At 43.8% G+C, this 14,221-nt stretch overlaps 2 protein-coding genes and 1 long non-coding RNA gene across 3 annotated transcripts in view; 2 read left to right on the top strand and 1 right to left on the bottom strand.

Moving 5' to 3' along the window:
* Window positions 1-7,633, top strand: part of LOC123503069 (tubulin beta chain-like) — a 9,112-nt gene extending 1,479 nt beyond the window's left edge. Inside the window, exons 2-4 of the mRNA XM_045252471.1 lie at window positions 3,232-3,466; window positions 4,705-4,949; window positions 5,487-7,633. Of these exons, the coding sequence (XP_045108406.1) occupies window positions 3,232-3,466; window positions 4,705-4,949; window positions 5,487-6,302 (1,296 nt within the window). The 3' untranslated portion in view covers window positions 6,303-7,633. The remainder of the gene's footprint in view (window positions 1-3,231; window positions 3,467-4,704; window positions 4,950-5,486) is intronic.
* Window positions 6,392-14,221, bottom strand: part of LOC123503077 — a 24,181-nt gene continuing 16,351 nt past the window's right edge. Inside the window, exon 2 of the long non-coding RNA XR_006674313.1 lies at window positions 6,392-6,654. This is a non-coding gene — a long non-coding RNA (uncharacterized LOC123503077). The remainder of the gene's footprint in view (window positions 6,655-14,221) is intronic.
* LOC123503068 (putative inorganic phosphate cotransporter) overlaps window positions 9,080-14,221 on the top strand; it is a 7,118-nt gene continuing 1,976 nt past the window's right edge. The window contains exons 1-9 of the mRNA XM_045252470.1: window positions 9,080-9,345; window positions 9,793-9,983; window positions 10,327-10,411; window positions 10,854-11,002; window positions 11,290-11,377; window positions 12,412-12,629; window positions 12,939-13,088; window positions 13,434-13,566; window positions 13,916-14,157. Of these exons, the coding sequence (XP_045108405.1) occupies window positions 9,318-9,345; window positions 9,793-9,983; window positions 10,327-10,411; window positions 10,854-11,002; window positions 11,290-11,377; window positions 12,412-12,629; window positions 12,939-13,088; window positions 13,434-13,566; window positions 13,916-14,157 (1,284 nt within the window). The 5' untranslated portion in view covers window positions 9,080-9,317. The remainder of the gene's footprint in view (window positions 9,346-9,792; window positions 9,984-10,326; window positions 10,412-10,853; window positions 11,003-11,289; window positions 11,378-12,411; window positions 12,630-12,938; window positions 13,089-13,433; window positions 13,567-13,915; window positions 14,158-14,221) is intronic.

Raw genomic sequence — 14,221 nt, 5'->3', positions numbered from 1 at the left:
GGATATCCAAGAGAGTTTTTTCCCGTTAGTATTGTAGAAATTTTGTCATTCTGCCTCTAGAACCATAAAAACATGCTCAAAAACGCTTTGCTCTCTCATCACGGCTATTTTCCATGGTCTCAGGAAGGCGGTGGTTTATGGTTGTAGTTAGGTTAAATTTGGATTTCTAATAGATGTTTAGTGAGTAGTTTAGTCTTTTTGTTGAATGGAAAGGGTAAAAACTTAAAATTTTGACTGGAAATGATGGTTAGTTATGAAAAGGAATTTCTTGGGCTGAGAAAATTTAATGAAGGGATAGCAGAAAAGAAAAATACTGAAGGAAAATATAAAAAGAAGGATAAACACAAAAACAGAAAAGAAAATAAGAAAATCAAACATAAAATAAACAAAGAAAATAAATAAATAGACGAAATAAAACAAAATAAAAGATAAAATGAAAAAAAAAACATGAAATTAGTCAAAGAGAGAGAGAGAGAGAGAGAGAGAGAGAGAGAGAGAGAGAGAGAGAGAGAGTAAAGTATAAGCAAGGAAGTGAGTTGGCTGAGACTCACAAGAGATGCCATTTTTACCCTGTGCAATACGTCCCACCAAAATTACCCTACTTGCTCTAATCAGTAATTGACCAAACCCGCTAATCGTGACGGAGGAAAGGCGCCCGCTGCCCCACCTCAGGAATTAAGGCGCTCTGCTTCACCGGCACCAATAATAATTAGTCTGACCCGGAGCTCTGTTATGACTGCCACGGCTCCATAACATTGATATTTTGACACGGGGTGGTGGTGGTGGTGGTAGTAGTATGTGTGTAGTAGTAGTAGTAGTAATAGGAATAGTGGAGGTGACTGTAGTAGTAGTAGTGGTGGTGGTGGTGGTATAGCAGCAACAGTAGTAGTAGTAGTAGTAGTAGTAGTAGTAGTAGTAGTAGTAGTAGTAGTAGTAGTAGTAATAGTAGTAATAGCAGTAGTTGTGGTGGTGGTAGTAGTAGCAGTAGTAGTAGTGGTGATGGTGGTAGTCGTAGTAGCAACTTTTCCATGCCCCATTGTGAAAGAACAGGTCACCTTCTGTCCGCTGTGACCTGACCATGTTTGGCACTCATGTGGGTCGCTGAGGCTCCACCACCACCACCACCACCACCGCCACCACCACCACCACCACCATCACCACTACCATCACCATCACCACTACCAGCACCACCACCACTCCTTCCTCAGCTTCTCACCAACATAGCACACTCTTTCCTGACAAACGAAGCAGAATAACTAAGATAATTCAACCCTGCGTTCTTTCTAGCACTCAAAGATGAAAGTTATTGAAGCAGAAGGCTGAAAAAGCAGATGAAATATAAACAAAACATTTTAAAAGGTCCGTATTTAGAAACGCTTTGCTCTCTCTCACCACGACTATTTTCCAAGGCCACAGAGATGATTAGCGGGGTTGTCAAGAGTGTTTCTCCAGTTAATAATGTAGAAATCTTGTCACTCTGCCTCTAAAACTGCAAAAACACCTTAAAAAAAACTCATGTAAATTTAGATAAAGCCTTTTGAAATAGTGGAAGTGAAGTGCAGAAGTGTTTGGGAATACGAGACATCATCACCTGGTCATAATTCACTTTCAAACAAACGAGTCAAGCTAAGGGTACACAAATCCACCTGTGTATTCGTTATTACAAGTAGAAAAGGAAGGTTAGTGAAGGAGGAAGGATGAAAACACATAGAGAAAGACATTTAGTAACCCTTGCGTGCATTGTATACGTGTGTGTGTGTGTGTGTGTGTGTGTGTGTGTGTGTGTGTGTGTGTGTGTGTGTGTGTGTGTGTGTGTGTGTTAATGTAGCTCACTCCTGCACGCAATAATACTTCAACACAACAGAACACAAAGGAGGAACAAAAGAACATTAAGTTGGGTATTACAAGGCTGTTTGTGATAAGTTGTGGTACTTAGACAGAGAGAGAGAGAGAGAGAGAGAGAGAGAGAGAGGGAGGGAGATTTATATATGTATCTAATAATCTTGTTTGACCTCTACTTTCCATCGCGCTCTCTCTCTCTCTCTCTCTCTCTCTCTCTCTCTCTCTCTCTCTCTTTCTCGTCTGTAATTTAGTATTAAAAGGAAAATTTAAGTAGTTAAGTGTGTGTGTGTGTGTGTGTGTGTGTGTGTGTGTGTGTGTGTGTGTGTGTGTGTGTGTGTGTGTGTGTGTTTGGTAGACATTTAAACACATTACATAACGTTTTAAAACTATATTGTCAGCCACACACACACACACACACACACACACACACACACACACACACACACTTTACCTTACCTTACCTGTGTATGATTCACCTTCTTAACCTAACTTCACCCCGCCTCCCTCCAACACACACACACACACACACACACACACACACACACACACACACACACACACACACACACACACACACACACCCTCTCACTACACACACCAAGGACAACTTCCATATTTGAGCCCCGTCGCTCGTCTTTCTACACCTGCTGCTCCTACACACTCACTCCTACACACTCACACACACACACACACACACACACACACACACACACACACACACACACACACACACACACACACACTCACTCACAAACACACGTGCGCTTAATCTGCCTTTTTAAAACTAATTTCGAGAGAGAGAGAGAGAGAGAGAGAGAGAGAGAGAGAGAGAGAGAGAGAGAGAGAGCGGTACGCCCACGATGGCCAGGGGCGAGGGCGCTGCCGTGTGGGTGTAGGTGTGGGCAGTGTGGGCGGCCGATGTGGTTCAGTAAGCGTGGGTTGCCCGTCTCTCCTTTTATGGCCAGAGAGAGAGAGAGAGAGAGAGAGAGAGAGAGAGATTTTAAGGGGGGGTGAAACACACAGCTCACACAGACGAACAATTAGATTATACGATGATGACACACACACACACACACACACACACACACACACACACACACACACACACACACACACACACACACACACTTCTGTACAGTTTCAGCCTTCCCACATCCATAATTCCAACACGTAACACACTATACACTACCACACACTTTGACCAGACGCGTATAGTCTTCTCCCTATCTTCTCCCTACGTGGTGAAGCAGTTCTCCTTCCTGTATTCTTATGTAATATTTCTCAATCTTTTTTTCATGTCAACCGTCATTGGTTAGAACTGCCTCTGATGTGTAGTCATATATCTTAGGTTGTCTTCCTCTTCTGCCTAACACACTGGCTCCTTCACAGTTCTGGGAGATTATCAGTGACGAGCACGGCATCGACCCCAACGGACAGTACCAGCAGGTGAGCAGAGACATTGAGGAGCTTCAGCTGGAGAGGATCAATGTGTACTTCAACGAGGGCTCCAGCTACCAGCACTATGTACCCAGGGCTATCTTGGTGGACCTCGAGCCAGGCACCATGGATTCAGTCAAAGCGGGACCCTACGGACAGCTCTTCAAACCAGACAACTTCGTGTTCGGTGAGTGTGAGTGGTAGACGAGAGGGGCTATAGAGAGGGAGATTCAAAGTAGGTTCCTTAATTTTGGATATCTCTTTTATTTTCTTTTAAGGAACCAGCACTCAAGTGGGCCTTTTTTTAAATATTATGTTGCCCTTGGCTGGCCTCTCCCCTACATAAAATAAAAAAAAGTGTGTTGGCCAGGACGGGACTGATTTTTGTTTTGTTTTATGTAAGACACTGACCTACAGCAACAAACAGAACTAAGAAAAGGTCAATTGAGGTGCCATGCAATCCTCAAAGGTCAAAAGAATCATCCTAAACTCGACGATAAGTGTCTTGGAGTCTTCCTCTCGATAAAAAAAAAGTTCAAGTCAAAGGAAGGAAGAAACACAGGGTCATACACGGCATTACAAAGTTTACGCCAATCTAAAGCAAGAGGTGAAGAACAATAAAGACGAAAGTTTCTCCTCTGTCCATTCGTTACATGTGAGCCAGACAAGAACACGCACATTTCCATACATTACATCTAATTACAGGTAGAATAAAGGCGCATTTTTCCACACAGGAGCATTCTTCACATGATGGGTTTATAAAAGCGTCTTAGAGTGTTCAGTGAGGCAGTTGGTTGTTTACGCTGGGCGATTTGCATCTTTGGAAAGTTAGAGAGTCAGTCCCCGGTGCGCTATGAGTCAAGGGTCGGGTCAGTGACAGTCCCGCAGCCCCAGATGGTTTGTTTACTCGCCCACGTGATCAGTCAATCATTCTTTCCGCTGTTTACGGTGAGCAGCAGAGCGGGTTATCTTGTAGGTCACCATCAGCGCCGCTTTCTCCTTTCACCTGCTTGATGGTAGCAGCAGACCTTCCTTGCTTGGCTGTTTGTTTAAGTTTCTATTCCAAGGCTTCGTGGTTGCTTACTGAGATCAAAATGACTCCTCTTGATAGCACGTGATTAACAGTCTTAAGGGAGAAGGAAGACTAAACATGATTGCAAGAGATGGCAAGGAAATAGTTCTCATCACGACAATTTTCTAAGACCACAGGGACAACTATCCGGGTTTCCAAGACAGCTTCTCCTTTTAATAAACTAGAAATCTTGCCAATCTATCACCAGAACCATAGAAATATTGTTTAAAACACGAGTGCCTTATCTGGAGCCTTTGGAAAGCAGTGATGGTGAGAGAGCAAAGCGTTTCAGTATACAGATAAGCGTGATTTATTACTTGCCTTATATCTTTATTGTGTTTGTTTGGCTGCAGGTCAGAGCGGCGCTGGTAACAACTGGGCGAAGGGACACTACACTGAGGGCGCCGAGCTGGTGGATTCCGTGTTGGATGTGGTGAGGAAGGAGGCCGAGAACTGTGACTGTCTGCAGGGCTTCCAGCTGGCACACTCCCTCGGCGGCGGCACTGGCTCCGGCATGGGCACGCTTCTCATTTCCAAGATCCGAGAGGAATACCCAGACAGGATCATGAACACCTACTCTGTCGTGCCCTCCCCTAAGGTATGTGTGTGTGTGTGTGTGTGTGTTAATGCCTTGTTCTGTCACCACGACTATTTTCCATGTCTACCGATGATTAGCCGGGTTATCAAGAGTATTTCTCCCGTTAGTAATGTATAAGTCTTGTTAATCTATCAATGTGACCATAAGAACACACTTAAAAGATCATGCAAGTTCAATGAGAACTTTTTCAAGGTATAATGAAGGTGTAGGTGAAGTGTTTCAGAATGTTCTCTTTGTAGGGAGTCCCAAATGAGTAGCGAACCACCGAATCGTAACATCAGTTTATTGAAATGCTTACTATTTGGTAACTTTATACAGCTTCAGAAACCTATGTGGGGATTAGAATAGTGAAGACTGTGGCCATAAAACTTGTGACCTCCATAGACCCTTTCTAATGTAAATGAAATCCTCTAATCATACCTAAAACTTAAGGTAGAAATGCGTCCCAGTACTGAAGCGCTTAAAGCAACTAACAAATTGAGTCTTGTGTTTCCTAGTGTCTGCCTCGCCTTACACTTACACATTCCCGCCCCTCAGGTCTCAGACACCGTGGTGGAGCCCTACAACGCCACCCTGTCAGTCCACCAGCTGGTTGAGAACACAGACGAGACTTACTGCATTGACAACGAAGCTCTCTACGACATTTGCTTCAGAACGCTCAAGCTTCAGAACCCAACCTACGGCGACCTGAACCATCTCGTCTCCCTTACCATGTCCGGCGTCACCACCTGCCTGCGATTCCCTGGTCAACTCAACGCCGACTTGCGCAAACTGGCTGTCAACATGGTGCCCTTCCCGCGTCTCCACTTCTTCATGCCAGGATTCGCGCCGCTCACAGCCCGCAAAGCCGTGTCCTACAGAACCCTCAACGTACCAGAACTCACCCAGCAGATGTTTGACGCCAAGAACATGATGGCAGCGTGCGACCCCCGCCACGGCCGCTACCTCACCGTGGCCGCCGTGTTCCGAGGCAAGATGTCCATGAAGGAAGTGGACGAACAGATGCTGAATATCCAGAACAAGAACACATCTTACTTCGTGGAATGGATCCCCAACAACGTGAAGACTGCGGTGTGTGACATTCCGCCGAGGGGGCTCAAGATGGCCTCTACCTTCATTGGAAACTCAACGGCCATTCAGGAGATCTTCAAGCGAATTTCTGAGCAGTTTACAGCTATGTTCCGGCGTAAGGCTTTCCTCCACTGGTACACTGGAGAGGGCATGGACGAGATGGAGTTCACGGAGGCGGAGAGCAACATGAACGACTTGGTGAGCGAGTACCAGCAGTACCAGGAGGCCACCGTGGACGACGAGGAGGACTTCGAGGAGGAGGACGTGCAGGAAGAGGCCTAAGAAGGAGACGAAAAATTCTCAAGTGATCGGCATCCTTAAAACCGACCGGAGATGTTTCTACTACTACTACTACTACTACAACTACTATCTTAATCCTAGCTATCCCTTCCTCTCTCTCTCTCTCTCTCTCTCTCTCTCAGCATTTCCGATGATGTAACGAACGAATCCAACAGCTTTTTCCCTTTGCCTGTCTGTCTGTCTGTCTATCTATGCATCAGTCTGTCAACGAACGAACTTTTTCAATCAAATCCAGAAGTCAAAGAAAAACATATCGAACCAGACTAGTATGTATAATTCTCTCTCTCTCTCTCTCTCTCTCTCTCTCTCTCTCTCTCTCTCTCTCTCTCTCTCTCTGGCGCACACACAGCCTCGTCAGTAATCTTAAAAATAAAGATAAATTCACCAATCTTCACAATTCCCGGAAAGGAATTGTGTGAATGGTGAGTCGCTGGCCTGGCAACACTGCACCACTCACCAAAGTAATAAAACAACAGAATAACGAATAAAAAATCAATCTTAGGTCGGTCTTACTAAGGTCCATATTTTGAAACTCTCCTCTCTCTCACCACGACTATTTTCGAGGGACACAAAGATCACAAGCCGGGTTTCTGAGGGTGTTTCTCCTGTCAGTTGTGCAGTAACCTTGTTCATTTGTCACTGGAGCCATAAAGACACCCTTCAAAACGTGTGTCACCTGAACTAGAGCCTTTTGAAATAGTGGTGTCTGAATATGTTTTTTTCAGCAGCCGCCCATGTATGTGTGTGGCCAGAATTCTGAAACGCTTTGCTCTCTGACCATCACTGCTTTCCAAAGACTCCTGTTGAAGATACTCGTGTTCTTAAGAGTATATTTTTATGGTTATGGTGATGGATGGGCAAGATATCTAGTTTATTAAAAAGAGAAACTGTCTTCAAAACTCAGCTAGTTGTCTCTATGGCCTTGAAAAAATTGTCGTTGTGAGAAGGAAAGGCGTTTCTGAATACGTGTGTGTGTGTGTGTGTGTGTGTGTGTGTGCGTGTGGAGAAAGAGAGAGAGAGGTTTAAGAAGTATATTGGTGCTATTACAATACTACGAGGCAAGTGAAGCGTCGTTGTGTTAATTCCAAAGCTTGAATTAATTGAACCCATTGTAGTGACGTAATGTTTCCTGTTCCTACTAATAGTTATGGTACTTTTATTTTTATCCATTTTTGTTTATCTATTATTTTTCATTGTTTTGGTTTATTATTATTATTAATATTATTATCATTATTATTATTATTACTATTTTTTTTTCTATGATCGATGATGAGACGCGCTTGTCTTCAAATTATTAAAAGAAGCTGCCATGATTTGATGTGTGTTACTTTTCCTACCACCACTACTACCACCACCACAACTGCTACCATTACCACCACCACCACCACCACCACACCAGCTACCATCATTATTACTACTATCACCACCATTACTGATATCATTACCACCACCACCACCACCATCACTACTAACTGTAAACTCTCGACTTGATTTTCATTTATTATTTTTCATGATTTCATTCTCTCCACCTCTCCCTCTCTCCTCTCTCTCTCTCATCTCCCCATCTTTCCCTCTCCCTCTCTCTCTCTCTCTCTCTCTCTCTCTCTCTCTCTCTCTCTCTCTCTCTCTCTCTCTCTCTCTCTCTCTCTCTTCACTGACAACGAGTTTTTTAGAGTCAATTGTTATCTACACCTTATCACGAACGGTCCAAGTGCTAAACAGTTGACTTGTGCTTTTTAAATCGCATATGTTATCGAATGTCATCATGAGAGAGAGAGAGAGAGAGAGATCACGGTGACTTACAAGAAGGACTATTTTGTTTTATTGAGCCTTTGTTACAGAATAAAAACTTTCCTCTCTCTCTCTCTCTCTCTCTCTCTCTCTCTCTCTCTCTCTCTCTCTCTCTCTCTCTCTCTCTCTCTCTCTCTCTCTCTCTCTCTCTCTCTCTCTCTCTCTCTCTCTCTCTCCCCTTCACCTTCGCTGGGTGACCAACAGACGACCGAGGTGAATCACACACACACACACACACACACACACACACACACACACACACACACACACACACACACACACACACACACACACACACACACACTTCCCATCAACACCTGAGATCATTACGTCACTCGACAATGTCACTCGATAATGGTTTACCACTCAAACATCACTTATCTTTACTTTAATCGTGACACTCAACAGATACCACGGAAACGGAGGCTAACTAGAGGTAGAAGCGTGACAGACAGAGACGAGGAGACGAGATACTAACACTACCAGAACATTATCCTTGTGTTGTGTGTTCTACTGCGCTGTGTGTGTGTGTGGCAGGGTAGAGTTAAGCTGGACCTGTGTGTCATTCGTTGTTTGTGGGTATTTAGAAGGCCTGCTGGTGATGTAAGTGTGAGAAGACTGTTATGATTAGTAGTTGTTGTTGTAACAGGAATAGTACCAGCAGTATCAGCGAGCAAAGTTGGTCATTGTAGTAGTAGTAGTAGTAATAGTGGTAGTTGTAGTAGTAGTAGTAGTAGTAGTAGTAGTAGTAGTAAAAGTACTAGTAGTAGTAGTAGTGATAATAATTCATCTGACAATATAATACCCAAAGAATATTTCCCTTCAAGAACAGAATATTCACTACAAAATACGAGATTTAATAAAAAGATAAATGAAATGAAATAGATAAAAGTTGTTACTAACAGTGTTGAAAACACACACACACACACACACACACACACACACACACACACACACACACACACACACTCAGGCCTATCCGAAGATCGGAAATAATGAGCTCTGAGCTCGTTCCGTAGGGTAACGTCTGGCTGTCTCGTCAGAGACTGCAGCAGATCAAACAGTGAAACACACACACACACACACTTTTGAAAGACTTATTAAATCTGCAACACGCGCCCTGCCTGCCTGCCTTCCTGCTTCTGTGTGCCAGCCTTCCAAGCTTTAAGCCTACCACAGTAACTAGTCTCCTCCAGCCGTCTCATAATGGAGAGCCCCTCGCTAAAGGAACAAGGTAAACAAAAAACAAGATTGGTGTTGTTTTGCTTTAACGATGATGGTAATGGACTCTTTAAGCTTCCTGTGATATTTTTTCCTTGGATAGGTTAAACTTGCGTGTTTCTTTGTGAATTCCCTCCTTCTGGGCCTCCGTCAGGTTATATTGTGCTTATTCGTCCTCTGTTCCTTTCTACATCTTCTGTTCCTCCTCCGTCAGTTTATATGCTTCTTATTCTTCTTCTGTTCCTTCTACACCTTCTCCTTCTGCTCCTTCGTCAGTTTATATGCTGCTCATTCGTCCTCTGTTCCTTTCTACACCTCCTGTTCTTCCTCCGTCAATCTATATGGTGTTTTTCCTCCTCTGTTCCTTTCTACACCTCCTTCTGCTTCTCCTCCATCAGGGTATGTGCTGTTTATTCCTCCTGTATTCTTTCTACACCTATTTCTGTCCCTCCTTCGTCAGGGTATCTGCCGCGGCGGTATCTGGTGGCGATCATGGCTTTCCTGGGCATGGTGTGTAACTACATGCTGCGTGTCAACATCAACCTGACTATCGTGGCCATGGTGAAGGTTGACGCCAACGCTTCTCAGGGAAACAATTCAGCCAAGGAGATCTGTAACTACACGGACAGCGGAGGCCATGGCGAGGAGCAGGTAAAAAAGAGGGGCTTCCTTCGGTGTTCTTTGGTTCCTGGTTGACTGATTGCTCCGTAGTGATGTTCTTTGTAGTCTCAGTGATAGTGAAGGACATAATTGAAGTTGTAGACTAATTCGTATAGATATTACTACTACTACTACTACTACTACTACTACTACTACTACTACTATTACTACTACTGCTGCTACTACTACTACTTCTACTACTACTACTACATTTCGTACGGCAATAGACCTAAATTTCTATATAGTAACTAGGTTCTTTTTATTTAATGAGCCTAACATACTGCACACTAACCACTCGCTCCCCTCCCCCCATCCTCACTCTCTCTCTCTGAAGGAGGGGGAGTTTCAATGGGACGCGTTCACCCAAAGCCTCATCACGAGCTCCTTCTTCATGGGCTACCTTTGGACTCAAATACCAGGTAAGTGCCCCGTGACGAATAAGAAGAGGAGGAGGAGGAGGAGGAGGAAAAGGAGAAGGAGGAAGAGAAGGACTGATTTTGTGATTCATTTTGCAACATGGTCTGTGTTCAGAAACGCTTTGCTCTTTTATCACGACTATTTTCCAAGGTCTCAGAAATTATTAGCGTGGTTTTCAAGTGTATTTCTCCAGTTAATAATGTAGAAATTTTGTCACTCTGCCTCTAGAACCGTAAAAATATCTTAAAAACTCGTGTCAACTTTGATAAAAGCCTTTTGAAATAGTGAAGGTGAAGCATAGAAGCGTTTAAGAATACGAGCCATAGTTCTATATTTTCCTTCTCTTTTTGCTGCTGTGGTCATAAGAGAGTATAATAATGAAGCAGTACGTGTCACTATGGCCTCAAGCTTCACCTGTGTCCATCTGTCCCGCTCTGCCCACAGGAGGAAGGATAGCCGAGCTGTTTGGGGCGCGGCGAGTGTTTGGCGGAGCGCTGACAGCCGCTAGCCTCCTCTCTCTGCTGATTCCCTTCACCGCTCGGGCCAACGCTGCCCCGCTCATTGCCAACAGGATCCTGCTCGGCATTTCTGAAGTATGTGCGTACTCTAGTAAAAGATAAGAAAAGTCACTTGACCCCTTCAGTACCGAGAAGCATTTTTACCATGATTTTTCGTTGCGATTAGACTATTTTATTTGCATTAGAAAGGGTCTATTGAAGTCAGAAGATTAATGGCAAGAGTTTTTACTATTTTAATCCTCGCATAAGTTTCTGAAGCTGTATAAAATCGGCAAATAGTAACCAGAATGAATATGAAAACGCGGCATGGTGCTGAATGGGTTAACATAAACTAACATGTATGTTTTTTGCTATTGTCTCAGGGCGCCACTTTTCCCTCCACGCACGCCCTTCTCTCTACCTGGTCCCCGCCAAAAGAACGCTCCACGCTCTCCACCATTATATATGCAGGTAACTTTCTTCTGGCACCACCACCACCACCACCGCTACTACCACTACCATCATCGCTACTCCTGCTACTGCAACACCTCTTCCTCTCATCTCACGTTCGCCTGCACAAGTGTCTCATCTCAACTAGCAATTTAACATTATCTAAAATCAACCCCTTCAGTACTGAGACATTTTTACATTGAGATTTGTGTACGATTAGACCATTTCATTGACACTAGGAAGGGTCTATAGAGATCAGAAGATTATTGGTCAGAATCTTAACTTTTTTTAATTCCCCACATGAGTTTCTGAAGCTGAGGTAAGCAGAATGAATATGGAAACGTGTCCTGGTATAATGAAGGGGGTTGATTTTAAGACGCATGACTAATCCTAAAGTAATCTTAACACTATTTTCTCAACACTTTCAATGCCACGGCCTCAGTCTTATCATATTCTGAATGTCGTTAGAGGTGATTAAAATTATCAAGTCAAGATGCTACTCGTTATCATAAGTTACAAAGGTTTTGGCGTCTTATCTCCATTACTATTAACAGGCTGCAGTGCAAAGTACCACTGGTTTTTAAGAGAGCTGGTTTAGTTAGGATTCTGCAGCGTCATTTGGGAAAACACTGTCTTGATACAGCTTCAGAAACTCATGTAGGGGATTAAGATAGTGAAGACCCTGGCCATTAAGCTTCTGACCTCCATAGATCTTTCCTAATGTAAACAAAATGGTCTAATCGTACACAAATCTCAAGGTCCCAGTATTGAAGTGCTTAATAAGGAAGAAATATTGATAATCTGGCGTATGAACCATGAAACTACACCGAAAACCCGTGTGACTTTATAGAGCCTTTTGAAACTGGAGGTGGTGCGAGACAAGAGTGTTTCAGAATGCTTCACACTATTATACACTACATTATATTCACACTATATACACAAACCATGAAAATACACCGAAAACCCGTGTCACTTTATAGAGCCTTTTCAAACTGGAGATGGTGCGAGACAAGAATGTTTCAGAATTCTTTACACTATCATCTCTTCGCTGGCAGGTTCACAGGCGGGTACGGTGGTGGCTTACCCTCTGTCCTCCGCTCTCATCACTTCCCTTGGGTGGGAGTCTGTATTCTACGTGCAGAGCTGTATTACCCTGGTATGGTGCTTCGCCTGGTTCATGCTGGTGGCCGACAGTCCCTACGTGGACACCAAGATTACAGACGCAGAGAAGAAGTACATTATTGCAGCTATTGGGGACGACAAAGACAGGAAGGTAAGGAAGAGGGAAGAGGGAGAATGGGTACATATGCATTTAACTCCTGCAGTACTGGGACTCATTTTTACCTTTAGTTTTTAGCTATGATTAGATGATTTTATTTGCATCAGGAAAGGTCTATGGAGGTCAGAAGATTAATAGCCATAGTCTTCACAATCTTAATCTCTTACATAAGTTTCTGAAACTGTATCAGATCACCAAATAGTAACCGGAATGAATAGGAAAACGCGTCACGATACTGAAAGGATTAAGACTGATGTATATAACAAGTTACCTCTCTCTCTTTCTCTCTCTGTGTGTGTGTAGCCGCCTCCAGTACCGCTGCGGGCCGCGCTCACCTCCCTCCCTTTTTGGGCCATACTTTTCTCCAACATGGGTAACAACTGGGGCTTCTTCACGCTGCTTACCGAGATGCCTAGCTACATGAAGACAATGCTGCTCCAGGATATCAAATCGGTGAGGTGGTGCTGCTGCTGGTGTTGGTAGTGGTGGTGCTGGTGTCGCTGTTTTTTTTTTTTTTTTATTTATTTATCTTTTTCATAATGATGTTTATGTTTACCTTCCTCTTCCTTCTTGTCTGGTAAGTAATTGCTATTTCCTTCACTTTCTCCTCCTTTATTTTTACGTAAATAACAAATAAGTAACAATTATTATTATATGTTTGGCTTCCTTTCATACTACTTCTCTTAATACTACTGCATGTATACTACCACTACTACTACTATTCTTCTTATCATCACTATTCTTATCATTATCATCATTCCTCCACCGCCACCATCACTACCATGACCACTCCCCCAGAACGCGGTACTGAACGCTTTGCCCTACCTGGGGATGTGGATCTTCAGCTTGATCATCAGCAAGGTCGGGGACACGGTCATTCAGAAGAACATTGCTTCCACCGAGGTTGTGAGGAAGACAGCCAACACTATATGTAAGTAGAAGTTGTAATACAAGTAGTAGTAATAGTAATAGTAGTAGTAGCAGTAATGCATGTGTAATCAACTATAGTAATCTTTTGTAATACTCAAAAATCTTCTGTAGTCCCCATATACTGTCAAAAACCGACTGCAATGCTTTCAAATCTCTCATTATTCCTTATGATCCTTTGCAATCCCCGGTATATCTTCTTCCAATCCTTTGCAACACCCTGTGACTTTTTCTAGACCCTTATACTTCCAGATTACTCATTAAAGTTCATATCTATTCACTATACTCCCTTGCAGTGCTTTGTATTCTCCTTTGATCCCTTATAATCACTCTCTTGCCTTGCTTCGCCGCAGCCCAGCTCGGCCCCGCGGCGTGCCTCATGGGGATCACCTTCCTGCACTGTGACAGAACCAGCACCATCGCTCTCTTCACACTGGCCACCACGCTACAGGGCGGCATCTACACTGGCTTCATGGTCAATCACATCGATATAGCGCCTAACTTCGCCGGCACTCTCTTCGGGATGACTAACGCTATGGGCACTATTCCTAGCTGGGTGGGGCCCCTCATCGCGGGCTCACTCACCAAGAACCAGGTGTGTGTGTGTGTGTGTGTGTGTGTGTGTGTGTGTGTGTGTGTGTGTGATTCACCACTGTCGT

Source organism: Portunus trituberculatus, chromosome 13 (assembly GCF_017591435.1).
Source record: "Portunus trituberculatus isolate SZX2019 chromosome 13, ASM1759143v1, whole genome shotgun sequence".
NCBI classification, from domain to species: Eukaryota; Metazoa; Arthropoda; class Malacostraca; order Decapoda; family Portunidae; genus Portunus; species Portunus trituberculatus.
Note: the sequence above shows the minus strand (reverse complement) of the source record. Positions and strands in the feature narration are given on the sequence as shown.